The 20,320-nt window shown below is 32.4% G+C and overlaps 4 protein-coding genes across 5 annotated transcripts; all 4 read right to left on the bottom strand.

Annotated features, from left to right (window-relative positions):
- LOC109333402 (40S ribosomal protein S10-1-like) lies at window positions 1,392-3,220 on the bottom strand. The gene is made up of 5 exons (XM_019568878.1): window positions 3,104-3,220; window positions 2,959-3,007; window positions 2,326-2,605; window positions 2,104-2,239; window positions 1,392-1,667 (listed from the first exon to the last, which is right to left on the bottom strand). The coding sequence occupies exons 1-5, from the start codon at window positions 3,104-3,106 to the stop codon at window positions 1,593-1,595; spliced, it is 543 nt and encodes a 180-aa protein (XP_019424423.1). The 5' UTR covers window positions 3,107-3,220; the 3' UTR covers window positions 1,392-1,592.
- On the bottom strand, window positions 4,230-6,596 carry LOC109332674 (transcription factor MYB26-like). The gene is made up of 3 exons (XM_019567688.1): window positions 6,319-6,596; window positions 6,028-6,157; window positions 4,230-5,387 (listed from the first exon to the last, which is right to left on the bottom strand). Exons 1-3 carry the CDS (start codon window positions 6,449-6,451, stop codon window positions 4,706-4,708), a joined length of 945 nt encoding a protein of 314 aa, XP_019423233.1. The 5' UTR covers window positions 6,452-6,596; the 3' UTR covers window positions 4,230-4,705.
- LOC109332303 (endoglucanase-like) lies at window positions 11,304-14,892 on the bottom strand. 2 transcript variants are annotated; one of them, XM_019567246.1, is made up of 9 exons: window positions 14,789-14,892; window positions 14,112-14,367; window positions 13,529-13,741; window positions 13,204-13,404; window positions 12,689-12,766; window positions 12,453-12,605; window positions 12,243-12,351; window positions 11,943-12,109; window positions 11,304-11,659 (listed from the first exon to the last, which is right to left on the bottom strand). In XM_019567246.1, exons 2-9 carry the CDS (start codon window positions 14,349-14,351, stop codon window positions 11,318-11,320), a joined length of 1,503 nt encoding a protein of 500 aa, XP_019422791.1. In that variant the 5' UTR covers window positions 14,352-14,367; window positions 14,789-14,892; the 3' UTR covers window positions 11,304-11,317. The 2 variants fall into 2 exon arrangements, with proteins under 2 accessions (XP_019422791.1, XP_019422792.1); XM_019567247.1 differs by having other exon boundaries at window positions 14,112-14,392.
- On the bottom strand, window positions 16,058-19,073 carry LOC109332404 (meiotic recombination protein SPO11-2). Its single transcript, XM_019567377.1, has 11 exons — window positions 18,877-19,073; window positions 18,576-18,659; window positions 18,352-18,481; window positions 18,125-18,262; window positions 17,819-17,907; window positions 17,527-17,655; window positions 17,306-17,400; window positions 17,075-17,137; window positions 16,894-16,970; window positions 16,664-16,791; window positions 16,058-16,390 (listed from the first exon to the last, which is right to left on the bottom strand). Exons 1-11 carry the CDS (start codon window positions 18,955-18,957, stop codon window positions 16,256-16,258), a joined length of 1,149 nt encoding a protein of 382 aa, XP_019422922.1. The 5' UTR covers window positions 18,958-19,073; the 3' UTR covers window positions 16,058-16,255.

Here is a 20,320-nt window from a genome sequence, read left to right on the forward strand (position 1 = left end):
TGTATAAGTTTTTTGAAGGACATATTTTCATCTAATAGGTGAGAGATTGATCACTTAAGTATGATGTTAATTTGTGATTGTGGTTATGTTTTATTTTTGACAATTATGAAGAAAAACTGTCATTGCAGTCGCGAATCATTGATGAATCATAATATTCTTGCCACAATTAATCTTGGGAACCACAGTTTAAGCCATGCTCATAGGTCATACACTTAAAATCACATCTTTTTGTGACCCAAACCATTTATGCGTGTAGTAACATATATTGTTTGGTCTATGACTATAGAGACCGTACTGTGTTCAGCAACCGCTAATGTGAATGATGAACACGTGCAGGTGAACGAGGTATATAGTATGAAATTTGTCTTGTGGACTTTGGTGCTAGTTTCAGGTTAATTGGATTCAGCCATTTGTTTTATTCTTAGGTAGGATACGTTTGTTGCTAGTATTTCATATATCATATACAAGTTGGGTGGGTTTCAGGGAACAGCTCGTATTTTTTTTAGTTTTCAAGGTTACAACTTAGAAGGCTAGCTAGCTGGCTAAGGCTATACATGTGTTTCTAAGAACCTACACGTCATGCAAATATTATTGTTCGATACCATTTTAATGAACACTTATTATTTCATAATTCTTTAACCAATAACGTTCTATGCAAAACGGTGTGTATTATTTATATATTCAAATGAGCAATGATAGTGATGCGGCGTCACATGGGCACGAAATTTGTTTCGCAGAATTAAACATGACCACCGTGCACAATCTTCTGGCATTCAAAACTTTCATACCTACTCTCCATTTAATCTAACTACAGATGAAATTTTATTCGATAGAGTATTGAGTTAGCATGTATTGAATTAACTTCGTATGATTTGTGACTGCGACACTACAATAATACCTGATAAGTTAGCATGTTTTGGGCCAACTATGTACTATGCAAAAAATCAAATAATAATGCCTGATAAGTTTCCAATCCCTGAAAATATAAATTTAGACCCTAAAACTTTTTTCCCTAGATTTAGGATCTCATATTCCAAATGAAGCATGGAACGGCACAAATTTTTTTACGATAGTTTTGGATGTTGATGGGTCCATCAATGGTTATCATATCAGTTGAGTATACCTAGGAAAAGGGGCAAAATAAAACTTGGATCCTGAGATTATCATCACCAAGGTAAGGAAGTATGAACAGAATTGAATATACCTAGGAAAAGCATTTAATGAATTAAAAGATTAATAAAATATGGTCACTAAAACAATGCCAATCTAGTCTATGGGGTATTAATATATTGGTTCTTAAAAAGTGATTAAACCAAAGAAATACCATTACAGAGCTAAAGTGCTGTAAAATAGAACATTTGAATCCAAAATCACACTTTCTCTAAGAAGTCTAGGATTGAATAAAACATTAGACTATGAAGAGAATTGAGTAAATTGATACAAGAATCCGAAAATCTTCATTGCATAAATAACCAAATACTAAAATACTTAATTGTCAAACTGATAACAACCTTTGGGGGAGGGAAATATATTGACTCCAGTAGCAGCCAGAATAACTAACACTGCAAAAACTGGAGCATAAATTATTACATTTAAGCATTTGAAGGAGGTGGTGCTCCATAGCCACCGGCACCACGACCGAACCCAGACCTTCCACCAGGAGGACCCTGCACAATATTGAAGGAAAACAAACTGATTCAGTAAATCATAAAACAAACAAAAAACAGAAAGATATATCAATGACTAGTCTGATTCACACAAGAATATTAAGAACATAATGTAAATGACAAGGAGTCTCAAGTTCATCGGAGCATAGTTGCTAGTCCAAACCTATTGGCAAACTCCAAAAATATTTTATGCAAAACCAAATAAAAAACAATCAACTTGGTTTTACTAACAAGTGTTGGTGCACCGATTGAAAAGTTGGGCACTATGTAATGAGAACCAAAAGCAGAGCAAATGCAACCACAGCGACCAAATATAATGAAATAAGGTTACAAAACTTCACATAATCAAATTGGATAAGTATTTGAACACACACTTGTATGGAAATTAAATATAATGCATAAAACTCAAGACACAAAAATAATGCAAAAACATTACCCCAAAAGAAGGCCTGTAGTCAGCAGGAGCTCCACCCTTCTCTCCACCAAATTCACCAGCAGGTCCTCGGGGACCCCCACGGTATCCATCACGGTCACCACCAAATCTCCTTTCTCCATCAAAGCGTGGTGGGCCACTGATAATAATGACAATAACAAGTTATGCAATCAACAAACTAAAGTAAACTGAACAAAAATGACAAACAAAGACAAAGTTCCTTACCGAGGGCGATCACCAGGTGGGCCACCAAAGGGTCTGCCAGCTGGCTTGGCCTGCTTCTTAAGAGTGGCAGGGACAATCTCCGAAGGGAGATTAAGGTAAGTCCTAAGGAACTCAATGCCGTCATTGGTGAGGAACCAGTAATAGTGCATCCAAGCAAATGTCTCCCTCACATACTCCTTTGACTTGAAACTCTGCATCAACTTAATCACCTGCAGATTTGGCACATCTATCTCTGGGTGCTTTGCCAAATTGAAGTCCTTCTTTGCATACAAAACTCCCTCTTTGGAATATCAAAACATCGACAATTAGACAGCATTTTCAAGAGCCCAAGAAAAACTTATCTTGGATTATAAGAACAGCTTATCCAAAATCACTTTTAGCTAATATCAATGAACTTATCAAGGAATCTCATGAAAATAAGCTTGTATACATAAATTCAGAGGAAAATTATTACTAAGCACACAGCTAAACTGTTCACCCGTGCCCACAAATAAAAAATTCAGCTAAAACAATAACGCCATAACTTGAATATATATATATATATGAACTTTAAATGCATAAACATTGAACTAAGCTGTTAAACCAAAAATCACATTGAATCATAAACAAAATACAAGAAATAATGATCTTTACCTTGAAAGAGGTATTTGGAGATCTCCTTACGATTCTTCTCGGAAATGATCTGTACAAATATAAAACAACATGCATTAATAAAATGAAGAACTAGAAAGTAATATTAATTTGCATTGACAAAAGTAATATTAATTTGTTGATATACCATGATTGCGAAGGTGAAGGAGGCAACGAAAAAAATCTCAGCGAGACTTCTCTCTCACACCCTTTTATCTATTTGCTGCTGCTGTAAACCCTAATTCCGCTTTCTCTTTATTTTATAATGGACTTTTCTGCTTCTTAGACCTTTGTTTTTGGGCCTATATTTTGGGCCTATCTTTTGGGCCCAACCTTCAACTACACCCCATGGCCTTCAAGGAAATCGTTCTTTTTTATTAATTTTGTTTGTCCTTCTAATGGTTTTCTTTTCTCAACCCTTCAATAATGATATATATCAATCCCATTCAAATATTTGATTGTTTCTCGGAATGATGGAACATATGATTAATTATAAAGAAATTTTAAACTAATATATATATATATAGTATTTTTATATTAATATTATGGTTTAAGTTATAGTAGAGAATGTCGCATACTCTAAAAGATAGGTCATATTAATATTTTTGTACTAATATAGTGGTTTGATGTCCTATTAATATAGTATTTTTGTATTAATATAGTGATTTAAAATGGGAGTAATATTTATTGAGAGAGACGGTTACGCATTCCAAAATGAAATAATTTCTTACTCATAAAATGAAGGTATATGTTAGTAGTACAAAAAAAATGTACAACTTATTAGGTGATCAATTGTGAGTTCTTAAAATTAACTTTTGCTTTCACCGCTTTTAAAAGAATGTTCCTTTTAATTATCAACATATAACATTCTAAAAATGGAATTAATGAGTCTATGACAATATAAATATGCTTATTAAGTGTTGTATCTTGTGTTGGACTATCCTTCTCAACTTTCCTCTATTTTCCTAATCTAAGGACCATTAAATTCTTAACAAAAAATTAAATTTTTATTTTATTATATTATATATCAATCATTTAAAGACTAATATATTATCAACTAACAAAACAGAGAGGATTTTAGACTTTGTACTAAAAAGGTTGTTGTTTTTGTGTGCTTGTAGGCTTGTATTGGAAAGGGGAAGGGGAACATGCATGTGATAAGAAGTCAATGCCTTTTCTCTATAGCTTTTCTACAAGACAAGATTGTTACATAAAAAAGACATGGAAATGTAGAAAGCAAATACATTATTATTATTATTCAAAAAAAACCACCCACATGTACACAAAACCAAACTTTTTTGCTTGTTGCAATCACCTTTATTTTATTCTTTGCTCATCCATATCAAAACACTCAATAAACAACTTCACAACTGGTTATATATAAACACATATATTATAATCATTCATTCTTTGTACTCTTTCCAATCAAAGGGACAAGGACCAATATCTCTGCAAATTTCAGCCAGGGCCTGAACCATTCCTGAAGCCCTTCCTAGTTAGAAGATCGCATATTTGAAGAGTTAATATTATTGATTTATATATTTAACCACAATACCTACAACTTGGGAAAAGAAAAGAAAAGAAACAAACACATTATTTCATCATGTTATTTTCAGTTTTCTTTTCCCAAAATCATAAGTAGTGTAAAGGTTAGATATACAAACCACATGTACAAATTAAATAATATTACTTGTGTATAAAAATAATGCACACAGAAAAAGATTTGGACAGTTTCACAATAATTGTTATCTCACAAAGTAGAAGGAAAAGGAGAAAGTGTATTTATTTCCATATTTGATGAAGTTGGTACTAGTGCTTCCCCTCCAAGTTGTCCTTCAAGGTTGTCCCAAAAAAGAAAGCTAGGACATTGTTGCTGTGTCTCCACCCATAATTGATTAAACTCTTGCCTATGCAGGCACTCCAGTGTTATTTCTTCTTCCTCATCTATACTGCAATGATGTACTTCATCATTTGGAGCCATGTCCTCAATGTTCTCAATCAATGGTGGAAGAAAATTTGCATTATCCATAACCAAAGATGGTGTGAAAGTAGTAGGTAGGGCTTGAACTTGATGGTGGCTCAAAGTCCATGTTTGAGAGCTCAAACAATCATTATTATCTTGAAAGAGTTGTTCTCCTTTTCCATTGGTGTCTGTTAATGTTATCCCAGTATCCAGTGAACTAGTGTCAAACATAAATAAGGGGCATGTAGTGGAAGGAAATAGGGTTTCTTGAAGTGGTGTTTTTGCTGTTATAGTTAGATTATTTTGGTTATAATTGAACTGATGATGAGGATGATCAACACTTTGTGCAATGGCTGCGGATGAAGTCACTGCTGAATGCTTTCGGATTTTCTTTTTGATCCAAGAATTCCAGTAATTCTTTATTTCATTGTCAGTTCTACCAGGTAAGTGACTAGCAATATGAGCCCATCTGCATTCCCAAATTACAACAACAACATATATAATTAAGTATATATAAAAATCTTAAATTTATATTAACTTTTTAATTGAGATGCTTAATAATAAGCATGGGCTTATGTATGATAACCTTACATATATAAAGTCACAATTTAATTAGAAGCATGTATGTGGAGAAAAACGTGGTAAGAAATAAGATAATATATTTTAGTTGCTTAAGAAAAAAGATTTGAAGAAACATGTATTATAAATGAAGGAATTGAAGTAGTGAAGGTGGGAATAAAGTCTAGTGAAAACAGACAAGTAATTTTCAACAGACATAAAATTGGCTGCTTAACTTCTCCAAAACTGATAGCTCCTTCAGTCACGAGAATTACTCTATGAATTAATTATGGCAGTTCTATTTTAGGACTAACTCCTTATGGTTTGTTTGTACAGTATTGAGTTAATATAGCTACCGTCTTAATTCACGAGAAAAACTTGCCCCTAACACGTCATCTTTAGAGACATCCGATTAAACTTACCTAAATGACGTGTTAGGGCCGTCTCTAGATAAGTTTTTCTCCTCTATTCACACCGAAACCACATATTATGGATGGATATGATTATTACTGCTACTTGTTCGATCTAGTGTGTGATTCAAATGAACTAACCTGTTGCCAACGACCCCATGAAGACTTATAATTAACTTCTCTTCCTCATGTGTGAACCTTCCTCTTCTAATATCTGGCCTCAAATAATTTATCCATCTCAATCTACAACTCTTTCCACACCTTTGAAGCCCTGAATGCCACACAAAACAACTATTTTATGCATTAAACTTAAAGACTAAAAGTTTAACAGTCACACAATTATTGTCATTGCATTTAGAACATATATAGGTAGGTTGAGATTTATTCTATCATCAACCAAAGAAGAAAGAAGAGATGATGTAGAAGACAAACCAGCTTTGTCAGGAACTTCACTCCAACAGCCATAGCCATGAGTGGTGATATATCTAATAAGTTTCTCATCTTCCTCAGGGGACCAAAGGCCTCTCTTAACCTTCTGTTGATTGCAGCAAGAATGGTGACCCATCTATAGTGTGATCTTGTTCACTTCTTGTCTTTTAGTCTTGTTCCCTCAGTGGCCTTTAATGTATTGCCTAAATCAAATGTGGCTGGGGTTATTTATTTGTGTGTTATGCTTTTGGTTTATCTCTATTCCCCTCCTTTAAAAGTCGGGACAAGTATTCTCGTCTGTCCTGTAATTTTCCTGTTTCAGTGTATTAAATCAATCAAATTTCATAAAATTTTAATGAATGAATTTTTTTCATTAGCTTGATACACCAAATGAAACATGAATGGTGACATGTGATCTTATCCTACTGATACAAGCCGACATTTACAACTTGACAATGGGGTCGATATGTAAGGGACATATAGCCCTACAATGACGTTCCATCAACTTTATTCTAGATATAGCTAGTTTTACTCACCATGTTCTACGTACATGTTTAGTACTATACCTACGTAACCAAGCTCCAAAATAAATAGTGAGTTTGTTATTCATACTTTAATTAGTCAACTATATAATATGTACAACGTTGAGTTTTATAGTATAAAGTATTTGTGTTATAAATAATCCTTTTATAGTATAAAGTACATGTGTTATAAATAAAATTTTCTGATATAGACCTGCTCAGTTTATTGACTTTAACTTCTCTATAGTGACAGAAATAGCAATTAAATTTGACACCAACAACACCCTTCACTGTTTATTATAGTAGGGAAATAAAGGAGTGAAAAAATTACAGAGAATTGCAATCTATACATTTATTTTCATATAATATTGATGTAATCTTTACTTACATTTTCCTATGATGATAGTTGTAGGGGTGTTGTGATATCAAAGTAATTATACATATAACATTTTATAAGAAATTATACAAGTATAACTATATATAAGAGAGTCATTATTTATTTTTTGGGTTCTTATAGAAACTTCTAAATCAATACATTAGACATATGGTGACTCGAGCGCTATTCAATACTTGCATGTCCTACTAATGTCTTGAAACAATGTTAGTTACCATGAGTTTGAGTTTTTTAAATCATATTTTTGGTATTAGCTTTGGTTGTAATTAATTCAAATCTTTTTTTTCATAATTGCCAAAAAAATCGTTTTAACTCATTCTATGTTATATATATATATGTGTGTGTGTGTGGGTGTTTTGTGAATGTTGTATATTTTTTAAAACATTTTTTGTTTGCAATTAGGTATAATTTGCTTGGGAATGGTTGGTAGAATTAGCCAATAAACTAATAAACGAGTGTAAAATGGGATAAAAAAAATTATAAATCTCATAAGTGACTTCACTGGATTTATTAAATCTCTGCCTATAATTCATGATCCTAAATCTCCTCAACTAAACAACTTATAACTAGAAAGTTGTAATCAAGTTAAAACATGCTAGGTCAAAGATAATTCTGTCCTACCACAAAATCCTATGAACAATCTTAAGGAAGAGAGAGGATATAAGAAAAAAGCAGCTATTGTTTTATGATTAAGCAAGCCCAAGTTACTAATTATTTTGACTTGAATTTGTCTTCATTTAATTAAGAAGGAATAATAAATTCATTAATGTTGTTGGAGTAACGTGTATAGTGAACATGATTGACGTGAATTAAAGTTAATAGCCTTAATAGAATATGTAAACTTGAAATTGTAGCTTTATAATCATTGTTGATCTTAACACTTGGCAATAACTTCAACTCTAACAAGACATTTACTTGTTAGGCCTGAACGGGATTGGAATTTACTGAACCCTGATCATGTCCTCAACCACGTCCCTAACAATCACAATGAAGCAAAATTGTTAAAGTTATAAATATTTAATTTTTTTAACTGACGTGGCATAATAGGATTGGTCTGAGACAGCGTTTGAAACAACATATCCTTGTCCACCTGAACCACCGACACGGACAAATGGTTAACTTAAACAATACTGATTTTGAACCAGTGTCTAAGTTTATTTTAAGGACAACTTAAACTATATCTATAGTGAATTAGTGATTGTGAAAAGAAATAGAAAGAAAAAGAAAAAGTATAATATGCAAACGTGAATTAGGGTTTTCTATAATGCAATTCATTTCTGTATTTTTTTTCTTCAAATTTTGTTTGTTATGTAACAGAGTGTCCGATACTAGGGAGAGATAATGACAAATAAAAATAAAAATTTTAAGAGTTAAGATTTTAATTTATTTTGAATTAAATGATGATTTAAAAAATTACAAAACAATATTTGTTTTCTTTACATTCCACTGGAAAGGAATTCGGTTCAATGAGAGTGAGGAGAAAGAGCTAAGGGAGGGTTTTTGTTTTTTTAAATTTTTAATATTTAAAAAAGTAATATTTCAACCCATGGCTTAGACTATTTTACATTATAAACCAAGTCATTAAGACAAATGCATTTTCAAGAATCAAATTATCTTTTTTTGTACTATCAATGATATCCTCTCATATTTTGGATAAGAAATTAATTATTTTTGATGTGTGGCTACTCCTACTACCAAATATTGTTATCATGATTGAACTCTTGACTTTTTCAATCTTTTTGGGATGTAGTGATATTTACTTTACTAGACCAATTATTGGTGATAAACAAGGGACTACTAAACTAATTTTAGATTTCAACCAACTATATCAATTTATAGATTTTCATTATTTTTTAAAGAATTTAATATTTATGAAATCCATAATGTAAATTTTTTTTATAATATAAGCTCATTGATTTGTATTATTTTTATTTAATAGTTAATGATAATTAATACATAAATGATCTATTGACAATGTAATATAATACTATAATATTAATACATAGATATTAAAATATTTTATGAGTTGTATCAATGAGTATAATATATATGCACTAATAGTATAAAAATTTATACATAATCAGTATATTATTTATCATTATTTAGCTTGTGTTACCCTAATGTGTGTTGGGAAAGGTCCTAAAATGTATTATAAACTATATATCAAACCAATGATATTGAAGCAAAAACATAAAAATAATAAAATATTTAATTTTTTGAATTGACATAACATGTTTTTATTGATCTAAAACATAATTTTAGATACAATTTGAGACAAAAGATCCATATGAAAAGACCTATTAGCTATGAAGGTGAGATCATGTTGCTATTGCACAATGACATTGGCTCTTAAAGTCACCATGGAGTGAACTACCACCATGTCTCTTAATATTTTCATCAAAATTTGCATATATGTTACTGAATTGTAAAACTGATTTCTTTGTCTTGATAAGACGGCATGTCACTACTTGCATATGCAAATCAATTAATTTTAATATTTAAGTTTCTATGTTTATCTATGAAAATAAACATCTCATATTAACTTCAAGAAAATTGTGATAATTTTTTGTTGAAGAGTAGGTCTTATATTGCATACCTCGTTGTTTTCAGAATGATTCAAATACATGTTGGGTTACTCATCTCATTGCCAATTGGTTTTGAGATGAAACCTTGACATGATATCAGAGTCAGAGCCCAATTTCTTTCCAGTTGTCATTTGGTCTGACAGACTTAAGTGGAGGGAGCATATTGGAGAGTAAGTCCTATATCACCTACCCCATTATTTCGGGAATGAATATAATCTTTATAATTATAAGAATGCAAGGCAAAAATGTTGACATGAAGAAATATCTTGCGGCTTGTTGAAGAAAGATGCCTTTATGTCTAGGTTGGAGTGGTTTTGATTAGTTACAAATTATAACTATCAAGCCATTTGTTTTTTCTGTTTCCTATAAGTATCCTCATATTGGAGGCTATCTTGTTCGAGCCGGAATATCTATGTGTATATGGGGTTAACTCTTTCGGTGAGTATTTTTCCATCCACAATACTCGAACACAAAACATTATTACTTAAGAGGAATCAAACATGAATCAATTGAACCAACGTACGTTACTTCATTTGTTTATTATGGCATTTCAAACGTTTGTATTAATACGTACATGGAATATATAGTTAAGGGGAGCAATGAAAGGGATATTGGAAAATGCTGATGGATGCAAATGAACCACTAGCTTTGATGTGAAAGTGAGGAAAGTGATATTTGCTTGTATGAATCGCAAGCTGAAATTAACTTTGAAAGTGAATACAAATGATTTTTTTAAAAATAGACCTTTTAGGATGAATGAATTGAAAAGGGAAAATGATTGTACTTAGCTTTAAGGAGAAGGTATGTGGGCCATACCTGTTGAATTTTTTAACAAGTGATTAGTGTAGGAAAAGCCATTAAGGACATTGCCTTTATAAGCGTGGTTGGTTAAGTTAGGAAGTCATGGATGAAATGTCTTTACCATTGGATCTTTAAATACAAATATGTTCGGCGAGTTATAATGTGATATGATGGTTGATATAAATGATTTAAGGAATGATGTTATGGATTCGAGTTTTATACACAATAAAATAATAATTTTTACCTATAAAAAAATAATACTGATGTGTTGCTCATGCGGCATTTACAATGAGTGTAGTTTTTCTTTATTTGAGAGGAGAAGACAACTGAACCTTAGCTACAGAATCTTGTTTAAATTCATGTGAACACTTAAAAATCATATACATATATATATTTTAGTCTTAACGATAGATCCAAGAATGTAATGAATCCAAATATAAAGAGAAATATGATTTTAAAATATATAATAACATCTCACAAAATGGAGATTTTCAGTTATAATTTGAATAAAAATAATATTATCAATAGTTTGAACACATCCTTATAAATAATTCATATCTTACTACTAATTCATATGAGTGAGATTTTATTAACATTTATATTTATTACCCCTACATCAACCCATGGAAAATTGAAATATACCCGGTTGATAAAATTCTTATTATATCAGCACTATGTAGTATTTACTGAGTGAGTAAAATTCAAGAAGAGCTTTTTTGGCCTCCACCAATTAAAGGAGCCACTGCACCAATGAAAGCAGCATTGATATAAGTGGTGGGTTCACTGTGAGAATGATCAGATCTTTGACCACTGAATTGGTCATTTCCATCAGGGCCTCCAACAATAGCACCAACATGAACATTTGCATCTTTATTAGATGATTGAAAATATTTTGATTGCCCATCTTGGCACCCAACCTTTGATCGTTGAGTATTGTATGAAGGAATTGATGCTCCTCTATGATGTAATTGAGTTGGGTATTTATTTCCAAAACCCACCATGTAGGACATTCTCTGAGGATTGTTTCCTAGGATGTAATCAACCTGCATTGCACACATTAATCAGTACCCTTACAAAAAGTTTAAATGTGGGTTAAATTAGTCATTTTTAACATGTTTTAAAATACTTGATAAGGACTAATTTGACCTGGTAAAGTCGAAAAACGTGAGGGACTAAAATAACTAATTACTCCTTTAGATTATTTAGTGAGTTAATATTTGGATACATTGTATCTCATAAGAGTGGATAAATATATACATTGTAGTTGTAACTTTAGTATATGGTCTTAAATAATGTTTGAGAACAAAAGTTAGATAAGTGTTGAACCTGTTTTTGCCCAAAGGCTCTAATTTGAGAGGTAGTGAAATGTGCAGAACCACAATTGAGTCCAGCAACCTTGTTTTTGTCTAGGATGTTAGAGAATATGAATAGCATCATGGTTGAAGCTGTAGTATATTGCAGGTTACAACTGTCTCTAATAAACAGAAGCCCACCTGAACAAACAATAATACACTCCTTTAGTTCATTTCATCAGCCACAATATTCTGATGAAAATATACATGATTATGAATGCATATACAAGTAATAAAGTACTATCAGATATATATAACTATGTTATGTATATACCTGGAGTTGTCTTAATTTGTACAGAGCTACTTCCTGGCATGACTGAACATACAAATTGATCAGCATGACTCTTAAGCATATTGAAACGTTGGTTCCCGCGATAGAATTCCTAGAGGAATAAAAGATAGAGAGAATTATGCACTTAGTTTGGATGAAAGATAATGAAAAGAATGAAGCTTTGTTATAATGGAATGAAATAATATGAAAGACCTCTGTGAGTAGCATTTGAGCTCCAACAAATTTGTTATCCCAACTGATCTCATTCATGGCTTGACTCTGACCTGAGTTGGTTATAGCAAAGTTCAAGTATTTGCTATCTCCACTTGCTTTGTATAGCCATGCAGCAGCAAATAACAGTTCATCCTTTTGGTACATAAATTCAAAAGTGACACACTTATTAATCAATGGTCTATGGAAATTGGAAATATATTTGAGGCAATATTTACCTGGAACCCATTGTTGGAACAATAGAATGGACAAGAAGCTGAGTAAGATCCTCTGTACTTGTCTGCTAACTCAAACAGCTGCAAAATATAGGTTCTTAGTAATGTTTGTATCAGTGTCTCAGTGTCTCAGTGACATTTATGATAACATTCATTTTATAAGTGTCTTTTGTACAACTTTGAATTCTGTAACATAGTACTGATTCTTTGTGTTATAAAGTGAAAGTTGCCTGGGACAATTGTAGACTTTAGTCATATGATTAATAACACTGCTGATATTTTTAGTGTCATAGATCATATTACTGACTAAGTATTGTTATTTTTACACCTATAAGTGGCTACTTTGAATTTTTTTTATATCATAAAGTACCAGAACTCTTGTTATAAACTCAAAATGTCATAGAAGTTGTCACACTCAAAATACAGAAAAGATTATTGTTCTTGATCAATGGGTTATAGAGCCAATTTATCACAATGATTCATGAAAGAACATAAACAATGCAGCTTGAATTGCTTACTGATTTTGACTTGGCTAATAGATTAGAAGAATATTTAGCATCTGATTTCTTGAAGACAATTGAAGCAGCAGCAAGAGCAGCAGCAGCATCAGCTGCAGCTTCAGTTCCAGGGGAACTAGATGATATCTTGTAGAGTGTTCTTGGTGTATCCATATCTTCCGGTCGCTCCCAGCATTGATGATCAGCATTTCCATCTCCAACCTATCACAACATTACTAATGAGTTATGCATAATATAATTACCATACTACACAAAAATGCAACATTTGATAAAATATGCAGCACTAGCTAATAATCTAACACCATCACTTCACTTATTTATATACCTGTGTGTAGAAAGTGGATCCAGAAGTGTGACATTTCATTATGAAATCTGCTCCCCAACGAATAGCACCTTGGAGATAGGATAGTTGTTTAACTGAAGATAACTTACTCTCATACTCAATAGCACTCCAACTCAATAAGGAAACAGAAAATGCCATAGGCCACCCAAACTTTACATTATCACCAGCATCATAGTATCCTCCAGATAAATCCACCTACCAAACATATATAATTAATATAAATAAATGTATGAAACACACATAAGACTGTATCAAATTGCGGACTGTATCACATGATGCGGCCGCAATATTGCGGTTGTGGCACCGCAAACGCATCACACCGCAATTGCGGTGTGATACCCATTCACAGTGATGCGGCCACAATAGGCCGCATCGGACTGCATCAGGCTGCAATGCAACCACATCGGGCCGCATCGATGTCAAAAATATATTTTTACTCACAAAGTAATTCATACCGCAACAGCCGCAATCCGCATCGTAACGGCCGCAATTACCACAATCACATTAACTGCGACCGCAATTTCAAACATTGGATCTTACTATATAAGAATTATAAGTATCATACATTTTCAGCCTTGCCATCAGAGAGTGCAGAATCTCCCCTCCACTTCACTCTTTGATTGGAGGGTAACTTCCCAGAGCGTTGTCCTTCAAAAAACAAGATTGCTTTGCTAAGAGCATCTTGATAGTTATAACTAGCTTTAGTGCTTACTTGATCACCAGCATTCACAACTACTCCATTATGACCAAACATGGCACACCATAACAGCAACACAACGTTCATGACAGCAAAATAGTACCCCATGATGACTCTCTTATATCTTCAGGGTTTAGTTAAACTTGTTAGTGCATATATAGAGAGAATGAGCATAAAGTAAATATTATTAACCCAACGTGAAAACAATGTGCATGGCTTACCAATCCATATTAGCAGAAACAGAAATCAAAGTTTAAACTTTAAATTCAACACTTAATGAAAGATCTCGAGTCTAAGTGCAACACATAGTGCATTGTTTTTTTCTTTAAAGAAGTATTTGCAAGTTTTTATTTAGAAAAAGATCCAAATAATTGCACTTTTTACATCATAGTTAGAAAAGGTGTATAATCCCACACAAACTACTTCTGAATAAACTTTAAAACAAACGTTTTAGAGCCATATCATTGCATGATCCATTGCTAAGGGTATGTTTACGTGCCTATAGATATACAAGCAAATATGATGAAACTTAAAGGGCAACGAACCTGAAATATGATGGAACTCCTTTGTATGTAACTTGAACTCTTAACTTTATTTGGTGCTGAATATAGGAAATGGTAAATAATGTACAGAAAACTGTTGTGAAGTTCAATAGATTTGACACACATATATATAAAGGGAAATCTATGGGGTGGAGAAATAAAAGGAATGGATGAAATATGAAGATAAAAGTGAATGGGTGACATTGCATGTTACATAACTGTATAATAAACTTGTATATGAACCGATATTTATTCCAAGCCAGAGGTTATACAAGGATGAATCTCATTCCTTCCTTGATAAATTTTGCTTCTATTTTTGAAAGAACATTAACGACTTCATCAACTACCCTCCACATTTTTTGAAGGATAAATATAGGTACGTTTGTTTTTTTAATCTTTCAATACTTGCATGTGTTTCACACATTCTCCATAAATCGAGGCATATAAAAGAAGTAGAACAAACTATTGCTCCATAACCAAAAATATATTAAGAAAAAGGATGTCCCATTGTAATGGTCAAAATCTTAATACAATAATGCAGTAAAACGATCAATGGTGCTTCATAACATGTTACAATAAGATAAACTCTCCAAGTCTCTAACTCACTTTTTATAAAGTTTCTTTATCGGTCAATAAGACATTTTATAGCATTTAGGTAATGTTAAATAATCTAATATTAAATATACCCTTCATACGTACACTCTATTATTTTATTATTCCTTAAATTTTCCAATAAAATTTTCACTTAATGAACATATGAGTGATATTAGAATTATATCTTTTGTTTGACAAATTTGACGATTACAACAACTTTTACCTCATTAATATGTTATCTCTATATAGATGTTTTTAACATGATAAATCATTGGAGTTTTTGGCAGTCATTTTGCAAAAAAAGCAAAACAATCCAACTTCCAAAAGTTGAACTTCAATAATACATTATGCTTGGTCACTGGTATGAATATCAAGCACATCACCTCGAAAATAAGAGGTTGAGCATGGAAAAAATAAGCTGAGATTTACCGTATAAGATGATAAGAACTATCCAATTGTGAAGTTATGTGTATAAGCAACATTATTCCTCAACATCTATGTGTGACCTTTGGGGTCTGCATTATTAATCACAAGATTTTCTCCAAAAGACAGGTAATGCAGTGCATTAGTTAAACCACAACCCAATCAATTAGTGGCTTATTGGTTAAACCAGTGAACTAATGACCTAGTGTCTTGGCCAAATCGATTCCCATAACAAGTTGAATGATACTGGCTAATCCTCTACACATGATAATATTTGAACTTCAGGAAACTCACTTCAAATTTAACAAGAACTATTGTATACTCTTGGCATTTTTTTGTACGGTTAGAAAAAGTCACCTACAGAGACTGAAAAATAAAACCTGTCCTACTTATGCAGGAAAGTCTCCTTATTTCTTTCAGTTCATATTTGACAAGCATAGTGTTGAGTATTAATTATATATAATCGGATTGTACAATTTTTTTAGCTATGTACTTCCCCAAATAATCATACCCATGAAAGTATAGGGCCTCAATCTCAGCTCTCCTGCCACTCCGAACCATTAAGGCCACCTCTTCCTTGTAATTCTCCTGTTAAGTGTTAAACACCAAAAAACAGATGTACAAATCTTGAGCAAGAAAGTTTCATGCATAGACATCTAAGAGTGCAGTACTCGTGTGGGATCTACCATAAGGTACAAATCAGAATAGCACTATCTTATGCTAGAATGTCTCGTGCAAGAACTGCAGCAGCACAAAACTTATGAGACTGAAAGTGGTGTGCAAAAATTACTAATCAGGACTCACGGATAGCCAGGTAATAATAGGGGCAATGTTCTGAGGTTCCTGTTAGGGGAACTTTACCTGTAAGATACCCATGGAGATCAGACTTTCAGCAATTTGAAGATCCTTTGGCTTCAAAGGAACTAGAGATTGGTCAGGCACCATGTCTAGATCATGTCCCCGCATGCCTAACCACTTCACGTTGCAAGCTAGATCATGCAAATAAAAACATTTCTTAAGTACAAGTTTCATTCCATTTCCAACATATTAGAGCTTGCATGCTTTGCGTTATGACAAGATTGTAGAATTACCGTATCTATAAGCTTCTAGGCCCATTCCTATACTTCCAAATTTGAAGGTACATAAAATAGCTAATCCAGCTGGATTCCTTTAAAAGTTTAAGGAAAATGTTAGTTTCCCTGCAAATAAGCATCCTTAAAATACAGACGAAAACTGTATTTCAGAACAAAGGTAAGAGGCAAAGAATCTTACCAATCCACCAAACATAAAATTGGCAAGTCTGGAAAAACTCGACTGATTCGATGAACAAGAAATCTGCATTGAAATTTAGAAGTTTAGACATTAAACCACTCAGTTGAGTATATCATAACTACCACATATGATATGTTAGTGTCAAGTATGAAGAAACAGCATTTTAAAAAGCATCCCATAAAAGCTCCAAGTAGCTCAATTCTCTATCCTGCAAACTGGTGTGCATAGTACCTCGTGGCCATATCTGGGTAACCTTTAGCTGTGATAAGAATGCTTGGAATTTGATGAAAAAACCTGTCCTCAGTAAGCCGCTGAAATATTGCATGCTAAACAGAACCAATTGATCTTGTATCAAAAAACATATTTATTCCTAGGGAAATATGGAATGTTCCGAGGTAACATAATGGTCAGTCAAATAAATTTCAATAAACCAAATTGCCTCAGAAACACACCTTTTCCACAATTATAATGTACCGTGCATCTGAACATAGAGTTAACTTCTGTAACAAATTGAAATCACCAGAGATTGTGTGTCCAGAAGATCCACATATGGAGCAATCAACATCCTCTTTGCCTGGTTCCTGTGCGTGAAAATTTGGAAAATAGAATTTAGTAATTTTTGTGGCATTTCATCAAACATTGACATAGGACATTGCACCACACTCCACATACAATGCACCAAGCATCTGTCTAAAATCCCATTAAATAAATCCTTGAATGAAGATTGATGACAGCATGAAATACCTGCAAAATTATGCGGCCAGCTATGAGTCCTCGACTAGATGCCATGATTCCAAGACTGTATCGGCTGCAACGAAGCAATGCTACAACATCTGTTTGGCGTCAAATCAGGGAAGAGTCCATAAAACAACAAAAAGAGGGCCAAATCTATAAAATGCATATATACATGTAGATACTATTAGTTAAAACAGCACTACTTATATAACTAATTTTACAAAATCTAGGGAAGACAATGAATCCATAACTGTAACTAATCATAATCCCATTCAAAACCTGAAAGTTGAAGCAAATATGGAGAGAGTCATAAACCTTGGATTGTCCTGTTAACATATGTTTGAGAAGGAAACAAATGTGGCGAATCACACAGCAACTTGTAATAAAGCTCCCTTTGCGTGACACGCTTTTCCTGAAGCAATATCTGATAGCACATCTCCATCACTTTCCACACTGCACGTGACGAATTAAAAGAAATGCCTAAGAAGAAATGAAAAATGAAAAACTGTAATTGTAGTAATATGTATTGAAGTTGTATGTACCCCTAACAAAGGCCTTTGCAGCATTAGGTTTCATAATAGACCTTGCAGATACGGAATGGGACAGGAAAACACGCGATAGTTCATTCAACAAGCCATGATTCACTCTGCTGTTACTCAAATTTCTCTTAATCTGTTCATTTTCTTAGGGTTACTAAAATGAATCATTATAATAGTATATAAAGTAATGAACGAGATAAAGATAAACATAAACATGATGAAGGTACCAGAGGTAAATGAGAAATGGCAGGGTTGGAAGCATTCAATATTTTGATAAAGTTGAGGACAGATACTTCAATTCTCGCTCGAACCTTATAGCATTCAAATCACAAACAACATATTCATTCTTATTCGAGTTCCACAAATAATTTTATAATTTATTACAACTCCTCATTAAATAAGACTACATATTTTAAGTGACACAGTATATACTTTTTTCCTACAAAATCTAAAAGAATAATAAAAAATTGTTCTTATTTAAGAATAAAAGTAAGAAAATAAGAACGATCGAAAGAGGATTGTTGTTGCCTGAGATGGAGGGATGATATCGGCGTAACAAAGTTCTTGATCGGAGAAGAATTTTAGCTTCGAATTTTGAAGATCTTCCATCGCAAACACATTGAATTTCAAAATTCCTTTTATTACATGGTTGGCGCGAAATGCACAATAAAAGTGTTCTGTGTCAAAACGCAACTACATGACGCCGTTTAATGATGCATATAAACGACACGCGTTTCATCCATGCTATCCAATTGAAATTATAATTAAATTTAGATAATTCTACATCATGCTATTCAATTCTTCAAAAAGGTTCATACCCTTGTTCCTATTTAACAACTTTTTAAGGGTGTAGGGTGTAAACTAAGAAATGTAATTAATATTTTAATTTATATTAATATTTTGTCACTTATCTCTTTATAATAATGATAGTCATTCATTTTTACTTATTATCAATTAATTATAGGTAGTGTTGTAAAAACAATTTATCTTGGAACTAAAAATAAATAAAGAGGAGCACATTTATTTCCCTAAAAACAGTTAAATAAAAATCGTGGTAGTAGTAGATGAGAAAATAAATTATTTAATGAAAAGTTTTTCCAATTTCTTTATTAATATAAGTGTGAATTAAATGAATGTTAATCATAAATAAGATATTATTGGTCTAATAATATTACACTTTTATTCGCAAAAAAAAAATGCATCTTGGAATTGTTCAAACCTCATATCTATTAAACTAAGCTAATTTGGCATCATTAGATGCAGCTGCACAAATCAAATCCCTTGTCCTCATATAATATGCATACATCAATGGGTTAGTTCACGTGGTACATGTTTGATTTTTCTTAAGTAGGGTCTCGGATTCAAGTCTTATGGATGAAAAAAATATTTCTTAGGGGAGTTAGCCTTACATGTATATGGATGTTTCCGATTCAAACATGATTGATTGCCTCAAGTGCGAAATTACATTTGGGAAACAAAAAAAATATGCATACAAGTTGAATTTGGGAGTTAAGAAACTACTTAGAAATTCCATCAACAAGAAAGCTTAACTATTAACTACTTAGATGCAATTCATAAGTTTTTTTAAGATCCAAATACTTTCCACACCATGCAACAAAAGCAGAAGAAACTTTCTAAAATGATGACAATCCAACGCAAATAATGAAGGAGCATAGCTGGATCTTTCACTTTATGTCCAAAAATATATAAAGGCTCTGTCACTATGGAAAACACGAATCTATCCACTGGAAAGGAAAGACTGAAAAGATAATAAGTGAATGCTAAATTACTTAAGTAAGAAGAAATTGAAGTGTTTTACATGCAAGAAGAAAAATGTGAAATTTTAAGTATATCCAAAATCTGCCACGTTATTAAGTTGAAAATATAAGTTTATAGTTTTTTTGATTGATGATAACTTATATATTTAGTCAAAAATCTCATACAATTCTTTGGTGAGCAAAATATAAGACCA

The sequence above is a fragment of the Lupinus angustifolius genome, chromosome LG18 (genome assembly GCF_001865875.1).
Source record: "Lupinus angustifolius cultivar Tanjil chromosome LG18, LupAngTanjil_v1.0, whole genome shotgun sequence".
Lineage (NCBI taxonomy): Eukaryota > Viridiplantae > Streptophyta > Magnoliopsida > Fabales > Fabaceae > Lupinus > Lupinus angustifolius.

Bases quoted from the DNA above. Each gene is read 5' to 3' on its own strand.
- LOC109333402 (XM_019568878.1), bottom strand. The intron at 2,606-2,958 runs GTAAAGATCATT...GATATTCCAAAG, and splicing joins CTCCAAATACCTCTTTCAAG to AGGGAGTTTTGTATGCAAAG. The intron at 2,240-2,325 runs GTAAGGAACTTT...CATTATTATCAG, and splicing joins CCACCTGGTGATCGCCCTCG to TGGCCCACCACGCTTTGATG.
- LOC109332674 (XM_019567688.1), bottom strand. From the start codon at position 6,451: ATGGGTCACCATTCTTGCTGCAATCAACAGAAGGTTAAGAGAGGCCTT. The intron at 6,158-6,318 runs GTTTGTCTTCTA...TGTGGCATTCAG, and splicing joins TGAAGTTCCTGACAAAGCTG to GGCTTCAAAGGTGTGGAAAG. The intron at 5,388-6,027 runs GTTAGTTCATTT...TTGGGAATGCAG, and splicing joins CATGGGGTCGTTGGCAACAG to ATGGGCTCATATTGCTAGTC.
- LOC109332303 (XM_019567246.1), bottom strand. From the start codon at position 14,351: ATGGGGTACTATTTTGCTGTCATGAACGTTGTGTTGCTGTTATGGTGT. The intron at 12,352-12,452 runs GTCTTTCATATT...TTATTCCTCTAG, and splicing joins CTCAAATGCTACTCACAGAG to GAATTCTATCGCGGGAACCA. The intron at 11,660-11,942 runs GTTCAACACTTA...TGTGCAATGCAG, and splicing joins GAGCCTTTGGGCAAAAACAG to GTTGATTACATCCTAGGAAA.
- LOC109332404 (XM_019567377.1), bottom strand. From the start codon at position 18,957: ATGGAAGATCTTCAAAATTCGAAGCTAAAATTCTTCTCCGATCAAGAA. The intron at 17,908-18,124 runs GTTTATGACTCT...GACGCCAAACAG, and splicing joins TGTTAACAGGACAATCCAAG to ATGTTGTAGCATTGCTTCGT. The intron at 17,656-17,818 runs GTATTTCATGCT...TTTCACGCACAG, and splicing joins CTGGCCGCATAATTTTGCAG to GAACCAGGCAAAGAGGATGT.